The following is a 22,069-nucleotide window of genomic DNA, read 5'->3' on the forward strand; positions in this document are numbered from 1 at the left end:
AAGTAGGATTTGTTTCAGGAATGCAGGGTTGCTTTAACATCTGAAAATCAATTAATGTAATATGTGATATCGATACAATAAAAAACAAAGATCATGTGATTATCTCAATAGATGCAGAAAAAGCGTTTGAAAAAATCCAACATTGTTTCATGAGAAAAACACTCAACACACTAGGAATAGAAGGGAACTTCCTCAGGCTGAAAAAGGGCATCCATAAAAAAACCTACACTTAACATCGTAGTTAATGGTGAAAGACCGGATGCTTTTCTTCCTAAGATCAGGAACAACACAAAGATGTCTCTATTCTTGCTACTTCTATTCCACATTGTATTGGAGGTTCCAGCCAGGGCAAGTAGGTAAGCATCTAATTTGGGAAGGAAGAAGTAAAACTATCTCTTGTATGTAAAAAATTCTAAGGAATCCAATAACACACTTTTATTAATTGGAATTAATAAATGAATTCAGTAAAGTTACAGGATACAAAATTAATATGCAAATATCAATTGTACTTTTATACATTTGCATTAAACAATATGAAAATGAAATTGGGGAAAGAATTCAATTTATAATAGTATTAAAAAGAATAAAATACTGAGGAATAAATTTAACAAAAGCAGTATAAAACTTATGCTCTAAAAACTACAAAACATTATTGAAAGAAATTAAAGAAGATCTAAATACTTAATTGGAAAAAATTCCATGTTTATGAATCAGAGGACTTAATATTATTAAGATTATTACCATCTTACACCCTAAATTCATCTATGGATTGAATGCAATTCTTGTCAGAATCTCAGCTGACTTCTTTGTAGAAATTGACAAGCTGATTCTAAAACTCATATGGATTTTCAAGGAACCATAAATAGCCAAAACAATCATGGAAAAAGAAGAATAAAGTAGAGTAGTCACACTTCCCAATTTCAAAATTTACTACAAAGCAATGGTAACAAAGACAGTGTGGTACTGACTTAAGGAGAGACATATAGAACAAAGGAATAGAGTTGAGAGTCCAGAAATAAACCTATGTGTCATGTTCAACTGATTTTCAATGAAGGTGCCTAGATCATTCAATAGGAAAAGAATAGTCTTTTCAACAACTGATGCTTGGACAACTGGATATCTGCATGCAAAACAATGAATTTGGACCCTTACTTCATACCATACACAAAAATTAACTTGAAATGGATCAAAGACCTAAATGTAAGAGCAAAAACTTATAAAACTCTTAGAAGGAAATATAGGGGTAAATCTTTACGACCTTGGGTTTGACAAGGTATTATTAGATTTGACATCAAAGGCATGAGCAACAAAAGAAAAAACAGACATATTGAATTTATCAAAATTTAAAACTTTTGCATTTTGAAAGACACTATCAAGAAAGTGAAAAGAAAACCCACAGAATGTGAGAAATTACTTGCAAATCATACCTCTGATAAAGAATTCATATCCAGAGTATATTAAAAAAAACTCTTACAACTCAACAATCAAAAGACAAATAACCCAATTTTAAAATGGGCTTGAATGGACATTTTCCCAAAGAAGATAGACAGATAGCCAATAAGCACATGAAAACTTGTTCTAAATCATTAGTCATTGGGGAATGCAAATCAAAACCACAATGAGGAACCACTTCACACTCACTAGGATGGTTATAATCAAAAAGTCAGATGATAGCAAGTGTTGGTGATACTGTAGAGAAATTGGAACCCTCACACACTGCTGGTGGGAATGTAAAATGATGCAGCCTCTTTGGAAAACAGTCTGGCTCTTCCTCAAATGGTTAAAAATAAATTCACCATACAACCCAGCAATTCTACTCCTAGGTGTGTGTGTATGTATGTGTGTGTATGGATATATATGTATGTGTATATATATATATATATATATATATATATATATATTCCCAAGAGAAATGAAATTTCCACATAAAAATTTATATATGAATGTTTACAGAAACACTATTCATAATAGCCAAAATGTGGAAATAACTCAAAAAACTGTCAACTGATGAATATATAAACAAAACATGGCATATGCATACAATGGAATAATTTCAGGCATAAAAAGGAATGAAGTACTGATCCGTGCTACAGTGTGAATGAGCCTTGAAATGTTATGCTAAGTAAAGAAACTGAGCCACAAAAGACCACATATCAAATGATTCCATTTGTATGAAATGTCCAGGATAGGCAAATCTATAGAGATAAAAGTAAATTAGTGGTTGCTTAGGATTTGGAGGTTGGGGGAATCGGGGTTGACTGGGGTGATAGTTGCACATATATTAAAAACCATTGAATAATACACTTTAAATGGGTGAATTGTATGATGTATGAATTATATCTCCATAAAGCTGCTTTTAAAAACTCATTGTGGAGGCCCAGTGTTTGGCTGTAAACACATTTTTGAGAGTGTTGTACAGTCAAATCCAACACTGCTTTGGCCACTTGGACACAGGAAAACTGAGCAGCAAAGGGTAGGCATGCATGCTCTGTGCCTCATGCTTTGTGGCTAATGCAGTGCTGAACGATGTCTTCAGGAACCTGGAACTCTGCACCTTCCCCTAGATGGCCTCTATTGCATCTTCCCTCCTGGTCAGAAGACATCAGCAGGAAGGACCTGGCTATGGAGCTAGATACTAGGCTGCTTCTTGAATGGAGCGAGGAAGAGGAAGACTAACATTTTTTGAGCACCTACTATGGGCCAGCACATTCCAAGCAAGTGAGCAGGAAGCCTGCCATTATATTCCCTTCATTGAAAAGTTTCCATAGTCTGGGATACTAATCCTTTTTGTGTCCCCAGTGTCTGGCATGGTGCTTGGCATTCAGAAGGCTCTCAATAAATATTAAGTAGACATTTGGGCAGTGAGGCTGCTGTTACACAGAAGACGTGTTAAAATTCAGATTATAAAGAACTAAATATAAATTCTTCATGTAGATGCACGGTAAACAATGAAAAAATCTAAAACATTTATTCTGTTTATTAAATATATTAAATCTAAATTAAATATGCCTATGGAAGTCTGATAGTCTAAGGTAGGGAATGCAGATATTCACCAATCTGCACTACAGCTGGAAAATAGAGATGCAGATGGAACATTGTTCCCCTATGACAACATGTGGAAATGGGGAACAAGGGAATATGGACCTTATTGGTTTAAAAACTACAGACAACCATGGGTGAGATCAAAGGTAATAAAAGCCAGCTTCTGGGCTATGATCCAAATGAATTCATCAGAAAGTAAAACCGACTTGAGAGAGCGTCAAGCAATAGCCCTCTACCCAGCAAAGGATGTGACAGTGATTCCAAAGGCGGCCAGGTGGACAGCCATGGAAACAGATCACTAAGCCCCAGCCGCGGTCCTGCACAGCCTGTAGCTCCCAGGAAGCCTGGGAGTGATTAGCACGTTCAGGTGCACACATCAGGGTGCCATTCAGAATTGACAGATGCATCTGCTCAAACCCGATTAACGCAGCCTTTTCCTCACCTTTATAAATAGGGGTGCTGACACTTACATCATACCTGAGAGTAAAAATGGCTGATACAATGAAGGCCATCATTATTCAACCCCAGGACTGAAAAGGACCTTCACAGAGCACCCGGCTCAGCATTTCCCCGAGTGTTAAAATGTGCTGCGCTGGCCCACCAGGGGATGATTCTCGGCGGCACTTAGGTGTATTAGTTTCCTAAGGCTGCAGAAATTCCCACAGATTTGGTGACTTAAAACAACAGAAATATATTCTCTCCCACTTCTGGAGGCTACAGTTCTGAAATCAAGGTGTCGTCAGGGCCATGCTCTCTGCAGGCTCTAGAAGATCCTTTTTTGCCTCTACCTGCTTCTGGTGATAGTCAATGATCCGTGGTGTTCCTTGGCTGCAGACACACCACTCCAATTTCTGCCTCTGTGGTCACATGGCGTTCTCCCTTTTTGTCTGTGTCTGGGTCCAAATTTCCCTCTTATAAGGACATCAGTCGTTGGATTAGCGCCCGTAATCCAGTGTGACCTCAACTTGATTACCTCTGCATAGACCCTATTTCCAAAGAAGGTCCCTTTCACAGGTATCTGCAGTTAGGACTTGAACATGTATCTTTTTGGAGGACACAAAAACAGGTGAACGTTATTTTATTACAGTCATATATTTTAGTGCACAGCAATAAAATATAGTTAGCTCATCAAACTATGATTTCACTGATAAGGTATCACTGCTTAAGATGACTAAAGGCTACGGTTAAAAGAAATGAATATCTTGAGTAAACACTTCTATCGGTTTTAGTCAGACATAGCAAAAATTGTGAAGGTGGTAAATTAATGGTGGAATGCCTTGAGCTTGCCTCAACTTCTCTTTTCAGGCAGGGTGTTATTTGGAGCGGAAAATAAATTAAATAACTGAGCCTCTTATTTAAAAGCTTCCCCCAAAGAGATCTTACAATCTCCTCACAGTTAGGTCATTGTGCCACAAACCTCATTGCCTGAAATGTCTTCCTTACACCTAACCCCAATTCCTCTTGCTTCAGTTAAAACGATGACTGCTGGGTACCTACCCTTTATACTATTAAAACCATTAAGTCATCCAACATACAGGTAAGATGAATTTAATAAAGTGTGGCTCGTGAATTGTTTGTTACCCAAAACCACTATTTAAAGTTGGTAAAAAACAAAAACAAAAAGGACCAAATCTCCTTGAGGAGAGAACTACACTTTTCAAGCAGTTTTGTGGCTGACTGGTGAGTGAACACCAGATGGGGCCAGCAGACCTGGGATCATCTGCGGAGAGTGCCCTGCGTGGATCCGATTCCCGCACACAGACTTGTGTTAAACCACAGGGCTGACAGATTAAGACGTTCCCAGTCTTTTTTCCTGGATTCTTAGAAAATCCCTTCTCATCTGAAACGAGCTACCTTGTCACCCTGGCACCTCTCATTAAACAAGAGGATCCAGCCCAGCCTCTATTTAAGGCCGTTTCATCGCTGTGCACACCAGCTCAGCAAAGCAGGGTAAACAAGAAGCATTTTATGTGCTTCTCTTCTATAACCCCCTGCCTCTATCCAAGACACTAAGGATGCCACTTATAAATCATTAAATCTTTCCTCCAGAAAAAGGATTAATCTGCTTTCATACGATCACAAGGGCATGCTTAAGTAGAAAGGCACAGGCACAAATGGCACATTCAAAGAAGGCTGCCACGTTTTCAAGGTTTGGTGTCTTAGGAACATTCAAAAGAGGCTGACGTGCCTTTTTCACCATAGCTAATCTGCTTGTGGACTATGGTTTCCCCAGCTGCTCCATATAAAGCCTGCCTATTAGGCTAAAAAATACTCTAGAAGACTTCAAACCCACTCAAGCCTCAAAGGATACCCCTTTGCTCCTGAACCTGAACCAGGTCTAAGCCTCCTTGTTTGGAGAACAAAGCTCTAGGGTCTGAGTCAGGAGTGTGTGGACTCCTCCCTCCACCCACACCCCTGCAGAGGCCTGGGGGACGCCCAGCACAGCCCATCCTCCTGCAGTTCTGGAGGGTCAGCTGAGCACCTGGAAAGTGCAGAAACTCCAAAGAGAAGAGGAAGAGGCAGAGGGACGGGAAGGAGAAAGCCAAGAGCCAGAGAGAGAAAGAGAAAGTCCCAAAGCAGCGACAGCGGTCCAGGGAGGAAAGAGGGGCCCCCATAGATGAGACTCCAGACACTGCTGCCGGAGGTTTAGTTCAGGGGGTGTTGGCCCCTTTTCAGGTAGGACACAAGAGCCAACTGCTCACAGTTAAGTGAGCTTGGACTATTTAATTTATTTAAAGAATTTTAAATGGCACTTTACTTGGATTCTTTAACCAAATGAAGCCCTGAAAAGCGACACCACCACCATCTGCAAAATTATTCTCAAGTAATCTCTCTGAGTGCAATAATAACCCTAAATCCCAGAGTCTCAGACACTGTTCTTCCCAGCACTAAACAGTTCTCTCTCTCTCTCTCTCATACACACACACACACTCTCTCACCCTCCACTCCCCTTTCCTCGTATCAGTCACAACGTCCCAGCTGAAGGAGCAGCTGCACAGAGTGAACCCTTTCTACAATCAGCTCTGCTACCTTCCCCCAGGCTGAAAGCCATTGCCTCTCTTGGGATTGATTGCCAGCGGGTCTGCCTAGCCCAGCAGGCCACGTGACCCTGCTCAGGCTGACAAGAAGGTCAGACCACTGGACCAGTGTCCAGAGGGCTCCGTGTGTGAGCGCCTTGGCTCTGCTGTTTAAAGAGATAGCGGCACCACGGATCCCTAGCCCTGAACCCCAGATGAGAAAAGGAAGTAACAGAGTCGGCCTGATAACACCGCCACGTGAATAACCGTGGAATAACTATTCCCCCTGCTTAACCAGGTGCCACCACCTAAGGAGCACAGCCAGTGAGTTCAGGAATGCAGGGAAAGAGACCTGCAAGGAGAGAAACAGAAAGAGGAAGGGGGCAGGAGGGAGAAGGGCCAGGAGACTCTAGCAGGTCCCAGTGGAGCTGCCCCTCCCCTGCTCAGAGCCGGACCTGGGCTTCACTTCCTACCTTGAGTGGTTGGGTCTCCGCCACCAGGCAGCTGCATGCACGCTTCTCGCCAGCACCGCCGCCAGCGCCCAGCGCGTGCTCAGCTGTGGGCGGCAGGGAGGCCCTCGGCGGGACTCCTCGGTGTCCGAAACAAGCAGATTTCCTCTCTGCCCTCCTGCCGCCTTTCACTGCGGTTCTTGTGGAGGTCTGCAGGTTTCTTTTACTCCGGCTCGGTCCCGCCCCTTGTTCTGGCTCAGATAAGCTCATCACGTTTTCCCTTAGGGCCCCCTGTGGCCTCTTGTCCCAGCCTTCCTGGTTCAAAGGGCACCAGGCCACACCACCTATGAGGCTTAGCCTTTCGTTCTCTTCAATTAAATTTTCCATTAACTTGGTCTCTGGCCAGTATAGATTTTCTCTTCCAGCTCGTCTCTAAGTACAGATCACTCAGCCCTCAGAATCAACCTTATAACTCCTCTTGGGTCCATTTAAGTACATTTACACTTTCCCCCTGACACCTGAACTTCTTTAATCCTTTCCAATGTTGCCGGTTTGCCTGAGACTTTGTCTTTAAGATTTCCTCTTGTGGAAATTTTGCCCAAAGGCAATTTTGCCCAGTGTCAGCCGTTTGAGAATAGTGAATGCCCCTTCAGTCTCCAGAGGAGAGCAGGTTCCCTAACCACCATCCCTGTGGTCTTTTCTTTGCGGCTTTGCCAAGCCTCTACCCCAAGGCTTAAGGGAATGAGTTCCCAGAAGGCGGGGGAGGGTGAGAGTGTGGGACCTCCCACGGTCAAGCCCTGTTTCCTCAATAGCCCCCCCCCCCCTCTTTTTGGTCTTTCATAGAACTCTGGGGAAATTTAAAGTGACCCTTAATCAGGAAAATGTTGGAGTCCCTGGAATAGAGAACACCATATAACTTTTGGTTCTAAACGGACATCCTAATTTTTAGGAAGGCTTTCCCGTATTTCTCAAGTGGATGAAGCAGGCTGCCATGGTGTGAGAAGCTCTGTGGAGAGGCCTATATGGCAAGGAACCAATGGCTTGTGGGAAATGGAATCCTGCCAACAACCATATGAATGAGCTAGGAAGTAGATCCTGCCCTAGTTGAACTCTGGGATGCTTGCAGCCTTGTGAAAGACCCAGAGCCAGGGGACCAAGTTAAGCTGCACCTGAATTCCTGAGCCACAGAAACTGTGAGATAATAAATGTTATTTTAAGCCACTAAGTTTTGGGGTAATTTGTCACACAGCAATAGATAAATAATACAGGTGGGAAAGGGGAATTTGTTTAATTCCTCTTGACTCTGCATATCTAGGTTGGAAGTTGTAACTATTAATTCGGTAGCAGCTAGGATGTATCTGCTATAGAATATCTAATTCTCTGTCAGGAAGTTCATGGGATTTTTTTTTCCCCCAAAATCAAAGGGTTTGCTACTTATGTCTGAGACCCAGAAACTACCAACTAATAGGAGAAAGCTCATGGAGTTTATCTTAGAAGGCTACTGGTTTCCAAAGTTGCTTCAATTCCTCTTGGCATGGTTTGACAATTTAACCCAGTTCTGATGCATGGTCAGTAGATACTGGTGTGGATAACTTGCAGATATTACCTTAGGACCCACCACAGGGGCTCAGGGTATTAGTCCAGAGGAGCAGCCCAAGGATAGAGTCTCCAATTACAGCTCCTCTGGGCCCTGGAGATTTTGGGATGGCCAAATCTCATATACTTGATCCTTTGTTTCCATCAGTCCTTGTGCTTTCAGTGTTCTGATGTATAAACCAGAGACCTTGGTCACCATCTCCTTGGATCTCCTTACAGACCTTGCCCATTCCCTAACATCTACTCTTCCATCAAGGCAGGAGCCTCTTTGGACAAGCCTGCCAGAAACACAGAGGGCCTTGCGCACCTGCCTCAGCTGTCCCCAGCATCGTCCCCGGTTCAAGAGTGGCTCATGGGGGATTGATGGGTAGGGATGTCACATTAAGGACAGTTTCATTGAACAAAGGGGAAGATTTCCAGTAGATTTCTTTATTTGAAGAGAGACATGGGGGGCAGGGGTAGGGCTGTCTTTCAGAGAATTCCTGAGACCAGCCTTGTAGGAAGGAAAGGTTCATACCGCCTGTTTTTTGGCAGCCTCTTTTTCTCCTCCACACTCCCTCCTAGAAGGAGCTCTCCCAAACAGTAGAAAGCCTACTGGGGATCTACCACCATCATCATTCTGTTCCTCAAGTCTTTGGTGTTGGCATCTTTAATCCACAAAATGACTTTATCTGTGATCTTGGCCAAGCGGAGCATTATCTTCATTTCTTTTTGTGTCATTTTAATGTATATACTTTCTATTAAAATATTACCAAATTGGTCACCATGATTCAATAGTAGCCTATTTATCCCATATTTAAAGGACCTTAGGAGGTTCCAACAACTTAATTGGAACATTCATTCATTCATTCATTTAACCAATAATTATTGAATCCTTGTGCTTCCTCAATATCTACAGGATTCAAAAGAGAACCAAATCATTACAGCACAAAGGGATCTAATAAATTACTGAGCATTGTGAAAATCTATTTCAAATTCTACAAAACCCAGTGTTTTCCTTAGAAGTTACATTTTTCCCTTTTAGCTCAACGTTTTTTGTTTTGTTTTGTTTTGTTTTTTAGCTCAATGTTTTAAAATAGGTACAGATATTATACTTTAATGAATGATATCACTAAAAATATGATAAACAGATTTTCCTAAATGAACTCATATTGGCACACAGGCAGAGCTAAGATCAGGAATTCTACACTGGCAAACACTCCCTATTCCATGCTGTAAGAGCTCTGGCTGGGCTTCTCCTGGACCTACCTGTCCGAAAATATAGGAAGGCCTTTTGTATTTGCTGCCGAACTTGCGGACGTTCTTCTTTTCATCTTTCCATCAAAACTTTCTGCAAAGATTCTTAAGAACTGAGCTTGACACTGATACTTTGTTCTCCTTCCAAATGACCCCCTTTCCAATGCATGGCTTGAGAACCAGATGGCTCATTTTGTTCACATGGCCCGTGGCTATGACAGGGTGAGCATAGCTCTGCAATATTCTAATCATTGGCCTGCACATGCCTTCCTTCATTTCTTTTTTCCCCCATCATTTCATATATTATTTAAAATACCAGGTCAAACCACACCTAGTGTCGGTGGAGTAGGCCACTTTGTGTGGGTTTTGTAGGGATGAGAAAGTTCTCCTGGTGTCTAGGATGATAGGCTCTGCCTGTCCTGTGGATGTCGTCTAGCAACGATGTAGCTAGGGCACAAAGATAAGGAAGAGACACTCCTTGGGGCCAAGATATTAACCCAGAAGGAGAAAAGATAATTGATGTCCCTGGAGTGCAGTTTCTGCCTAGATTTTGCTAAGTGGGCATTTGTGTTTGTTTTGTTCTTTTACATCTTTGCTAGAAGAAGTGACACAGGGGTACCACAAGCCACTTGTGAACATCCATTTTGTGCGGTCAGGCTTCTGAGCCAGAGAACAGGACACACACACACCCCAGCAAGTGCTGGGTAATGGGGCCCTACTGATAGGCTTGGGAGGAAAAGCAAAGGGCCAGGGAGGAGAAAACCTAGGCTCAGCTTCCACCCTGCTGCCGCCTTTCTGTGTGGCTCTGAACAAGTGGCCTCAGCTCTGCAGGTATCACACGTAGAGGGAGCTCAGAAAATGTTTGCCAACTGATCATATGGATATTCCTGTATAATAGAACTCATGCCACTTGATAAGCTCTATTTCCTTTTAGAAATAAACAACCTTTTGGAAAGAGAGATAAGCTCTGGATAGTCATTCTTTGTAGAGCTATTACATTAGACAAATTTGTAGTTTAACAAGGAAGCAGATTTGATTTCTAGATGCTGGGTATGAAGGTTCAACCACAGCAGAACGTACCGTGTGTGTCTGTTACTCCAATAGTTTTCTGGTGCCTGGCTCCAAGACCACCAGCCAAGGAAGAAAACATCAAGTCTCAAGAACAAATGTCCTTTCTCATCTCCCACCCCCACCGTCTGTGTATCAAGAAAAGCTACTCAACAAAAAGTAAACAATTTGTTCCCATCATGTCAAACCTTCAAAAGGCAGGAAGCCAATCACTAAACTAGATCTTGCAAAAGAGTTCAGCTACCACATTTGTGGTTTCCAAAGAAGATCTCCCCAATGCTTGGTGAGCAGACAGCTTGTTCTGTTGTGTCGCATAGAATTCGAAACAGTAAATATTTACTGTGGACTTGTTACATCTCAGGCTCTGCTGGGGACTGCACGTCCCTGCCCTCAAGTCTACCTAGCAGGGAGACGAGGTCTGGACCCAGATTCTAGCAGTATAAGGCAGGGAGGGTATGTAAACAAGGGTCTGAGAGAACAGATCCCTAGGGTCTTCTAGGAATTCGGAGAAGCTTAGAGGGCAACAGAGACCCTGCTGCCGGTGGTGGTCAGGCCACACCAGGAAATTTGCCCGTCATCATTCTTTCCTTTCTTTCACTCTCTTCCCCAGCACTGCAAACCTCCTCTTTCTCACCTGGATTTGCACATGTGCCACCGTGCCTGACTACTCTGCCCCCTCACGCCCCTCTCTTCTTCTCCAGCCCACAGACACCTCCACGGGGCACCAGGTCATCCTCAGCAGCAATGCTTTTACAGGTTTGGCACCATCCTAGCACGGAGAGACGTATTTTACTGAAAACCTGAAATAAATTTACCTCTGGGAGCAGGACTCCGTCAGCACACACTTTCTCATTCAAAGTGTGGTCCCCAACCAGCAGCAGCACGGACATCACCTGGAAGCCTGTTAGAAACCAGACTCTCAGGCCCCCACTCCAGCCCTCCTGAGCCAGAATCCACATTTTATCAAGATGCCTGGGTGGTACCAGGGCATATTAAAGTTTGAGAAGCATCTGGCTAAAGCTTACTTATAATTGAGACCTTTTTTCTCCCCAACATTCAAAGATAAGGTAAAATTTCCCCATGATCATCTCAGGACTTCTGACAGAACCACAAATGTTATCAAATCCATGTTTTTGCTTCCATTCTCCTAAAGCATCCAGGGAACTGCTCTTCTTCTGAAAACATGAACATTTGGCTGTCAGTTAATAGATTCGGAGGAAAATGGCTAAAATTCTTGGTCTCAAGCCAAGAACTCTACCTTCCAGACTGAATTCAGGCAGCTGAGTGGGTCTGAAACCTGGTTTTCCCTGAATGCAGGAGAAAGATCATTTGGTGACAGAGTTTATATTTCAAAGGTCTGAGGAAGAGATTTGGAAGAAGCCCTCTCTCTGCTCTAATGTGAGCCCTTCTGTCTCAGTATCCTCATCTTCCCCTTTGGGGGACCCACTCCCCAGGGCTTCTAGGGCCTCTCACCTCCTGCTGTCCGCGGCCTTCCTCTGCCACCTCCAGCCGTCTCTCAGCCTGGAAGGGACCAGAGGCGACATCTTGATCTTACTCCTCTGGGTTGCCAGAGTTCACCCTAATGGCCCTGACATGTGGACATCTGCACTTGTCACCAGTAATGAGGAGCTCTCTCCATCCAAGCAGCTCCTTCTACTTCTGAATGGCTTTGGCTTTTCAAAGTTCTTTACAATGTCAACCCCACCTGAACCCTGAGGGAGCTGTCTTCTGAGAGTTCCTCCTGGTTATTCAGGTGCCAAGTCCTCTACGTGGGAGAGTATTCCTGAAACCCAGGCTTCTCCAACTTTAAGTGTCTTCAAAACACCTGGGATCTGTTGTGAAGGAGTGAGGGAGGGCCACTGAGCTTTTCCTTTCTCAGGTTACTACAGTGCTCCTGACCCGAGTTTGAGTGGCAAGACGTGAGGTTTAATTAAATCTATCTTCAGGGCCACAAAGACCAAATCCACATGACCTGCTGTCATATCCTGGAACAGAAAATTTGTCTTCTGTCTTCCCCAAATCATCCATTTTTTTATATAGTTCCTTATGTGTCATGGCTTTGCATTTTCTTACTGTCTGATTAACTGTCTTTTGGAAATGTCCTAATGAGTGTTGACAAACCCTCTAACTGTGTGGCACCAAACCTGGAACACTCCAGCTTTGACTGAACAACCTTGGGGCAGAGCAGGATCTGGTTCAAATGAGTTCAAGACTGTACAATCTTGTTTAGGAATGATGTGGTCCTACGGATGGATGTGATGCCTAAAATCAATGAAGACCTCCACCCCTTCGCTTATAAGTACACCTGCCTTTCTTGCCATAATCATGGGAAAGTGGGTAATAAACTAATTCCTCATCCAAGGTAATAATAACTTGATATGTTATCCTTTAAGGGAACTTTGACAAGGCAATCCTAAAGAGGCAATGTCTTAGTCTAAAGGCAAACTCCTTTTTTTTTTTTTTTTTTTTTTTTGCGGTACCTGGACCTCTCACTGCTGTGGCCTCTCCCGTTGTGGAGCACAGGCTCCGGACGCGCAGGCTCAGCGGCCATGGCTCACGGTCCCAGCCGCTCCGCGGCATGTGGGATCTTCCCGGACCGGGGCACGAACCCGTGTCCCCTGCATCGGCAGGCGGACTCTCAACCACTGCGCCACCAGGGAAGCCCTAAAGGCAAACTCTTTAGTGGTGTCATCCTAGGCTCCATGGCAAACAGGTAGGAGAGGTGTGCGCCAGGGGGCTGCTCAAAGCTTACTGTGCCGTAGCTGCTTCCTCCACCCTCCCTGGGGCCCCAGACACAAGAAACACACAGCGCTTGGTTCTGTAGCACCCAGGGCACGGGGAACAATTTCCACAAGAACTGGAGCAATTCATTTTTTCAAAGCAGCCACAGGCTAGGGAAGGGCTCATGAAGACAACTGGAGTCATTACTCCCAAAGCCAAGCCAACTAGGAAAGAAACCAGCTTGCAGGCGGAAATACCGGCCTCAGCCCAGGGAAGAAGTGAGGCGGCTGCACGACACTTTTCCCAGGAAAAAGACAGGAACTGCACTCAGCATGGTGAGCTTGGAAGGAGAAAGAATAAGGAGGAAACCAAGGCAAAGGTTTCCTCAGTGATCACTTAAGGAAAGCTGAAGGGGGGTTCCTGGGACAGGAAGTTAAAATGAAACAATTTTAGTTTCAGTTTTGCTGAAGATGCAAGACAATAGTCTCCCCATAGCAGAGAGAAGTGTGGAGCTCTAGCAAAAAGAGGTGGTGGGAAGCCAGTTTTACCTGTGTAGATGACCACCCACATGCAGCCTGCAAAAGAAATTGTAGAGGTTGAAAAGCAGGTTGAATAGAAGATGAACTGTGGAGAGAACTACCCCACGTGATCCAAGAGCTTCAATGTGGCCGTGTGAATAGCTTGATATCTGTCCCTGGAGCTCAACAGACACAATGGATTACTGCTTGATTTCCATGAGAAACCAAAAAGTCTGGCTGCTGTGATGGCAGGACAAAGGAGAGGTGTCTGCTGAGATCAGCCTGCACGCCCTGAGTTTGTTTGGGCAAAGGGTGTTTCTAAGGGACCAGATGCAGGCCATCAGAAGAGAGATCTGAAGTGAGATTATCTTAGATCCTTTCCATAGGACTGTCTGGAGGCACAAGGGGGCCTCAGCAGAAAGAAGTTAGAGATGTACCCACAGATGCCTTGAGGCTGTGGGAAGAACCGTAAGTGACCAGCCAGAGAAGAGTTACCTTTGTCCATGTCAAGGAACGTGCAGATGAGAGATGGTAGGATCACCAAAGGACCCATGCAAGAGCCCACAGGCTGCAGAATCAGCTTGAAACACCTGCCAGAACCAGGGAGGCTGATGCCAGCTCACAGCGGGATTAGTCAAGTAAAAACTCTCCTACCTCTTGCGTCTCCTCCTTCCCTCACTCTGATCAGGAAGGATCGGGAATCATTATTAGCTAGATAAGGAAGGGGCAAAAACATAGGGTTGGGCAGGAGGTGGAGAGAAGCCAACCGTGCCCTCCTTTACTGCTGCAGGCAACTGGCCTGAAGCAGGGCTGAGCTGGGAATGGGGAGTAGTTCCATCTTTGAGTGAAATTTAAAGTTGGATGATCACACTGACCTGGACATATTAATCATTTACTAGAGAGTGTTTTGTTATCTGAAAGGAGCCAGAAAAGTCACGAGATTTGCCCTAAATTTCATCCATGGACAGGGAAGAAGTGGTCTCACAGGAGACTTTCATTTAAAGGAGAATGGGAGACATGAATTACGTGGCTTTATGATTATGTCCATGGGTCATTGCTTGTTCAATGTAACAATGACTTTAGGGTGTGCGAAGTGAAATCAGATCATCATCTGCTATTTTCATTGCAAGATTCACTGGAAGATACGTGAGCTTTACAATATGTTTCTGAGTCAACTAAGGTTTACAAGAGAGGCCAGATTCTTGACTGTCAGAACCAGAACATTATACATGAGCAACTCAGCCCATCATTTCACACAGGAAACTGAGGCCCAGAGACATGAGAAGACTTTCCCAAGCTCACACATATAGAGGCATCAAGAAAAACACAGAAGTATATAGCATCTGCTCACACAAACTATATTTAATTAGGTACATTTCTTTGTAAAGGCCAGATTTCTTCCTGTTTCCCAGGTCTCTGAGAGTTTAAAGTAAAACTGTAGACAAGGCTCTTGACAGGATGTGAGAAAAATCTATGCTTAGAATCTAACTTTATCCTTCCCTGATGTCCTCCTAGGCTTAAAACACAGCCACTCCTATTATAAGTATCGTTTTGTTGAATGCTCTAAGCCTGTCTGTGAGCACATACCTGCAAATGTAAGTTTTTCATTATTCATACTGGTTACTCAATACCTCAAAAACTTTCCTAAGCTCACATACATATTTGCCTTATTCCAAGACAGGGTCTCACATGGTGCTTGGAACAGAAAAGATTCAGCAAGTGTTTGCAGAATGAGATAATGGTTAGATTCCATTTCACTGTCTATGTGTTCTTTATGTATCAACAACACTGCTTCCAGAGAAAGAAAAAAGGCAACATGCCTGCTCATCCTTGGGAACCTGGAATCTAGAACCTGGACTCATGTTCAACTCCTTGCAAATCCATAACTCAGGGCCGCTAAGTGGGGAAGGAAGGAGCAGTCCATTGGGCAGACAACAGTGTGGCAAGTTTGCCCATGTGGTCTTGCTGTACTTCCCACTGGCCACTTCCCTATGCTGAGCTATTCTGGGGCTGGTGATACAAAAGGCATTCAGCCCCTGGGTCACTTTCTATCCTGTGACGAGAGAGAAACACTCTCACTGAAGGACATATGTGATTTATGGGCAGGTCAAATTCCTGCCACGATAGACACTCTGTTACACATTTTATTGACCTGGATAGGAATCTGAGGCCCCCAGACAGGACCAACGTAATCAATTCGTTAGCCCTTGTTTCTTCAGGATTTCTTTGTTCCTTAGGCTAGTAGTCCTTCAATTACTCAACGATGATGAATAAATGCTCAAGAGTCTTAATTAGAAGAGAGGAAAAAAATCACTCATTGCATGTGATGCGGTCTCATTGTCTAAATTCTAATAACATAGGCCTAGAAGCTATAATGTCAGCTCTCAGTAGCTGGAGCCATCTCTTCCCACTGCAGCCTGGGCAGGGACCGTCGGGGTGTCCTTGGTCCTGGTCAGCCTTGACTGTTCCCCGGGTGCCCAGAGGAGCAGCCCGTGAGCTTCCAGCAGCAGAGCTCCCAGGAGCCCCCTTAGTGGCAGCCTCACCTGCCCCGGGAGGGTGGGGACACCTGGAACCACCTGCAGGCCCAGGAAGACAGACAAGGGCAAACCCTACCTGACTCCATCCTGTCTTCCTGGCTCTCAGGGGCTTCCTCGGAGGCGCTGGTGCCCCTGGGGAACGGCTGGTGGCTGAAGAGGTCGTCACACAGGAGGCTTCGGCACAGCTTGGCAAGGAAGCGGAGGACGTACCCAATACTGTTCACCACGGGCAGACTCCGCAGGTGCTGCTTCCCGTCAAAGGATGCGGAGACTGGAAGAGTACAGAGACAGCGGCTTAGAGCGGGGCTCTGGAGAAAGCCGTCAGCCCGTCAGCCCTGGGGAAGAGGTTTTGGTTTGTTCAGTTTTGTTTTGTTTTCAACTAAGTTGTATTGGAATTTCACCTGTGTTTACACTAATGTCCTATTTCAGTTCCAGGATCTCATTCAGGAGACCACATCGGGTGTAGCTGTTGTGTGAACTCGGTCTCCTCGGGTCTGTGACTGTTTCACAGTCTTTTCTTGTTTTTCGTGATCTTGACAGTCTTGAAGAGTACTGGTCAGGTATTTTGTAAAATGTCCCGCGATCTGGTTTGTCTGATGTTTTTCTTATGATTTTACCGGGGTTATGGGGTTTTGAGGAGGAAGACCACAGAGTCAGTGGGGGGTGGTACATGATAGCCACAGTTCATCACTGGGATGTTAACCTTTATCTCCTGGCCAAGACAGTGTTTGCCACATTTCTCCACTGTATTCTTTTTTTTTTTTGCGGTACGCGGGCCTCTCACTGTTGTGGCCTCTCCCGTTGTGGAGCACAGGCTCTGGACGTGCAGGCTCAGCGGCCATGGCTCACGGGCCCAGCCGCTCCACGGCATGTGGGATCTTCCTGGACCGGGACACGAACCCATGTCCCCTGCATCGGCAGGCGGACTCTCAACCACTGCGCCACCAGGAAAGCCCTCCACTGTATTCTTTGTATTCTGTTCCTGGGAAATAAGTCACAAGGTCCTACCCACAGTTAAGGGCAGTGGAGGGATTAAGCTCTACCTCCTGGAGAGGGAAGAGTCTCTATATCATTTGGAATTCTTCTATAAAGGAAGACTTGTCCCATTTCCTCCATTTATTTATTTGTTTATTCATCAATATCAGTGCAGACTCAGTATATTTATTCTGGGGGAATTCCCTGGCGGTCCAGTGGTTGGGACTCAGCCCTCTCACTGCCGAGGGCCTGGGTTCGGTCCCTGGTTGGGGAACTAAGATTCCACAGGCCACATGGTATGGCCAAAAATAAATAAATAAAAGTTTAAAATATATATATTTATTTTGTGTTGTGGGTTGTCCAATACTATATTATGTATCTTATTGCTAAATTATTCCAGTTTTTGTCTTTGGGATCTTACAGACTGACTCCTGTGTCCCTATGACATACTCTCATTTATTTTAAGCAACTCTAGATAGATAGATCTAGATCAATAGGTAGGTCTAGATAGATATGTCTAGATCTAGACATATAGGTATATTCAAATAAACCTGAGTTCATGCTGAGGCCTCCAGCTCTTAACGCAGCACCACAGCGTTCAGGGTTCATTCAGCCTAAAGGGGAGGAGTCTTTATAAAAGAACAATAATGTCTCCACAGTGATGCTAGATCAAACTCATTTTCTCTAGGGTGACCAGAATTTAGGAGAAACACCTGGTTCTTCCAGCCCAGAGCATGTTTCTTTTTGTAATCCTCCTCACAGCCCTCTGCTGCTGCATGAAGCCCGCACAGCAGCTCCAGGGTGCAGAACACATGAGAAGATGCCCAGCAGGACATTCTGCTCCCACCTGGGCTCTGCCCTCAGCACCGGCACCTGGAGGGCAGCCTGGATTTTTATACTGTGTCTCTCAAAGGCTAGCACACTGTAAGGGCAGGGGCAGGGCGACCAGAGCTAGTTTTGATTTCAGAGCGAAAAGACAACAAAACAACTCCACACCCATTTAAATTAGAAATCAAAACAATCTGTTTCTTTTGTGTAGCTTTTTATAGTTTGACAAGAGCTTTCACACCTATCACCTCATTTAGGCCTTCTGACTGTCCTGTGAGGACAGTGGAGAAAAGGTTATGACTCCATAATATGGATGAGGAAACTGAGGAGAAGGCCTAGAGCGTTTTTTTCCAGCTCATGAGGCCTATAAGTGGCACTTGCCTGTCACTTTAATACTCCAGGTGACCCAGATTAGGAGAGCCAGCAAAGAGCTGCTTAGATGCTCAGTGAGGGGGTCATCCTGGCCACTCGAACACTCTGGAAATTCCCTCTTAGGTGGGCACTGCTGCTTGCCTCCGATACCTTGAAAGAGTAGGTGTGCTGGAAACTGAACCCACAGCAGGAAGGTCTGGGTCATCAGGCCTGTGCCATAAATCAGTGTGTATACATTCCCAGAAGTGCCTGGATGGTCACATAGCAGGAAAATTCCACCTCCTGGAAGCAGACATGGAATTTGTGAGATCACGAAATCTACCCCTCTGGGAGAGTGTGACTAAGGCAGAGCGTCCCAACAGGTGTGCTAGGAATGGGTCATGGGTACTGAGATACTACTCCCCCTCAGCCTTTGGGGTGGCCCAAGGCCCAGCCACAGCAGGTTAAATTCCCTTAGCCCATGGCACCAGCACCAGTGTTCACCATTTTCTACATGTTGTGCCACGGGGATGTTTAGAAAGCAGTGCCCTAAGGATCAGGTTCTAGGTGGAGAGTGGGAGAGTCTGACTCTTCCTCCTGAGTCCCTCCCTAAACCACCTTGGGGCTAGCACCACCTTGCTGGGCTGCCACATCACCATCAGAAACGTGGACGCCCACCTTGCCACCTCACAACCTAAGGAGGTGGCATGAGGAGGCCCCTCAGCGCTACTGCATTCTCCATGACCAAGTCCTCAGCTCCAGCCTTCCTGGGAATGCTTCAGCCAAGGGAAACTTGGCAGGGCTCTGCCCGCTCATGCATTGGTGCCAGGCACTGCAGAGCCTCCTCCCCAGCACCGAGGCCCCTGAGGCCGCAGAAAAGCCGAGCAGGAGAGCAGGGAGAACGGGGTCAGCTCTCCCAGCTTGGGGGGCAGGGGCCACAAAGGGCTCAGACGGGATTTGCTCAAGAGTGGGGACACACGGTACAGGAGGAGCTTTCTCTTAGCACTGGGTCTGCGTCCTGAGCCCTGCTGTTTAGCAAGGAAACGGACAAGGCCTTCAACCTCAGAGGGCAGTGCAGGGTCAAGAACCTGGCTCTCAGAGAGGACAGCCAAGGAGCTCTCAGAGGCCTGACAGCAGGACTCTCCTCCTGGCCTCTTTGGTGCAGTACTTCTTTGTCCTGTCTCTCCGCACATCTGCTGAAGTCTCTTAAAAGTCACCCTGGGTCAGACACATGCACCCAGACCTTGCCAAGTTCTATTTTAATCAATTACCAGCAAGTCAGACCCAGCTTCCTGCTCACAGGGAGCTCCAGAAGGAGGGCTGAATCAATCAGAGCTGGTAAAGCTGTGTTGGAAAAACCTCCCCATCTGCAAGCCCTCGGGATCAATCTGGAGTTAAATAAAACACTTATGCTTTGGTTTTCCAGGGCGTAGCCACATTAAAGGTCCCTCTCCCCGACCCTTTCTTAGTCGGCCAGCAGGGTCACCTGCACTGCCCTGTGGCTGGGGAATTGTATCCCTTTTCCCTGGTGATATGGAGGCTGTGTCTACGATGCTGGGCTAGAGAAGACACCAGGCTGTCCCCTGGAGTCAAAGCATCTTGCAAAGGCCTGGAGCTCCAGGGCTTAAGGGCGGGTGGTAACAACCACTGTGCATGTGGAGAGCCTCGGGTAAGACAGACAGAGCCTCTGAGGGGAAACATTTGAAGGGGGCAGAGCTCCCAATTCTGCCTCAGACTTGTGGTGACAGTTTCCACTCCCTCTGGATGCTGTTGGGTTGGGGTGGAAAATGGAGGAGGGTGGTGACAATGGGAGATGGGATTGACCCTGAAGGCTCTTGTTTAAAAAAAAAAAGTGTCCTGTGAGGTGGGGTTTAGACCATGAACTTTCCCCACTTCCCTGCATGGTGTTAAGTGCTATGAATAAGGAATAAAGCAGAGGAAGGGAGAATAAATAGTGACAAGGGCTGATGTGTTAGACATGTGGTCAGGGAAGGGCTTTTTGATAAGGTGGCATTTGAGTAGGAATCTGAAGGAACTCCAGGAGCAAGTCACGTGGACAGTTGGGGAAAGAGCATTCCATAAAGAGAGAACAGCAGGTGCAAAGGCCCTGAGGCAGGAGGAGCATGGTTGGAGGACACAGGAATGAAGCCACTGTGGCCAGAGCAGAGTTTGGGACTCAACAGAAGTGGCCAGGAGATCAAGGAAGTTCCCAGGACCAGGTCACATAGGACTTGGAGGCCCTTGTAAGGATGTGGGCTTTTTCTCAGAGTGACATGGGAGCCATTGAGGGTTTGGAGAAAAGGAGGGGCATGATCTGACCTAGATTTTGAAAGAACCAGAATCGTGAAAGGATTCTGGAGATATTTTGAAGTTGATTCTGAAAGGATTCTGGATATATTCTGCAGTTAGAACAATAGGATTTATTGATGGGTTGGAAGTGGGAGGTGAAAAAGGCAAGTCAAGGGAGAGGATTCAGATGTCCAGTCTTCTTATCCAGATCTGGAAGTATCTTCTCCTCAAGTCCCAAGAGACACCTTCGGCACACAGGCTCACTTAAGGACCCTGGAGCCCAGACGATGGGGACAGACCCTGGCCACAGTCCCCCAAGCCTGATTACAGCTATTTTCCTCTTTGGAGACACACCCATGGCCCTCCTCATACAGCCTGCTCCAGGGCTTTACCTGACACCATCTCACCACCGTAGCCCTGTTTGACCAGGGAGAAGACCAGCTTCTGCTGGTGGGCACAGTCGATGCACGCTTGCACGGCCTGCTGCAGGACAGCCGACGGCCTCTCGGGCCCAAAGTGCTCGGGGAGCTGCTGTACCTTCCTCCTCTCCAGGTACGGCCCTGCGTTGGCTTGCTTGTTGATGTAGAGGCAGACTGTGGAAACAGACCCACAAAGCCCTCAGCATCGAAGCACATCAGGCCAGGGGTGGCTCCCGTGCACACTGGGGAGGCCTCAGCCATGTCCCCTTGGCCCTGGTCTTGGGAAAGCAAAGGCCAAAGTGGGACCAGTTCTTCCCAACTTAAGAAGTAAAAGAGGCAATAGAGTCAATCACCTCCAGCTGCCAGGGCTTGCTCTCAGAAAGGCCTCCTGGTTGGGAAGAAATAGGCATGTCCTCTCCGATGTACTCAAATCTGAATTGTAGACGATTATGGACAATTGTGGACCATGTACATAAATGGATTTATGTGCTGGGAACATACACAAAATCTTCCCTTCTCCTCCCAGGAAGCTATCAAGCTATATATAATGTTTGCCTTTTTTTTTGTTAACCTTCAGTAATTAAAAAAAATCAACATGTTGCTAATTACTCCAAAGACTATATATTCGATGACATTCTAAAGAGGATTCTACTTACAATCTCAGGATAATGAACACTCAGCAGTCCATTTAGGTGAGCCCAACCAATGGTCCCCACACTTTTAAAGTAATATACCCCATTGGTAAAAAAATTTTTACCACATGCCCTAACATGTGTTTATTTATTTATAGATTATATACATTCTCAACCGTATTAATGTATTACATACATTTGAAAGATGTAACCAAAAAATAGAAAATTTTAAAGGATGAGATAAAAAGAAATATTAATAGTAGGTGTCATATTTTCTTCCACATGTTAATGGCTCCTCTTATGTCTCCCCCTGCCCCCAGCCCAGGTATGAGCATCTTACCCTGGGGGCCACTAGTGCAGAGAAGCGTTAAAGAGGGACTGTAAGAGGAGA

The 22,069-nt window shown here is 45.6% G+C and overlaps 1 protein-coding gene across 6 annotated transcripts in view; it reads right to left on the bottom strand.

The window, feature by feature from the left end:
* Positions 1 to 22,069, bottom strand: part of SCML4 (Scm polycomb group protein like 4) — a 107,266-nt gene that overhangs the window by 19,167 nt on the left and 66,030 nt on the right. For 3 of the 6 annotated variants that reach the window (XR_012324770.1, XM_019929526.3, XM_019929523.3), the window contains 2 exons: positions 21,020 to 21,220; positions 16,261 to 16,455 (listed from right to left, as the gene is read on the bottom strand). Coding sequence is in view for 4 of the 6 variants with exons in the window: in XM_019929526.3 (XP_019785085.1) it covers positions 16,261 to 16,455; positions 21,020 to 21,220 (396 nt within the window). In the remaining 2 variants the exon portion in view is untranslated. Of the gene's footprint in view, positions 1 to 3,830; positions 4,086 to 6,532; positions 7,030 to 16,260; positions 16,456 to 18,509; positions 18,626 to 21,019; positions 21,221 to 22,069 lie in introns of those variants that run through there. The other 3 variants (XM_073789478.1, XM_019929525.3, XM_019929524.3) reach the window with 3 other exon arrangements.

Source organism: Tursiops truncatus, chromosome 12 (assembly GCF_011762595.2).
Source record: "Tursiops truncatus isolate mTurTru1 chromosome 12, mTurTru1.mat.Y, whole genome shotgun sequence".
NCBI classification, from domain to species: Eukaryota; Metazoa; Chordata; class Mammalia; order Artiodactyla; family Delphinidae; genus Tursiops; species Tursiops truncatus.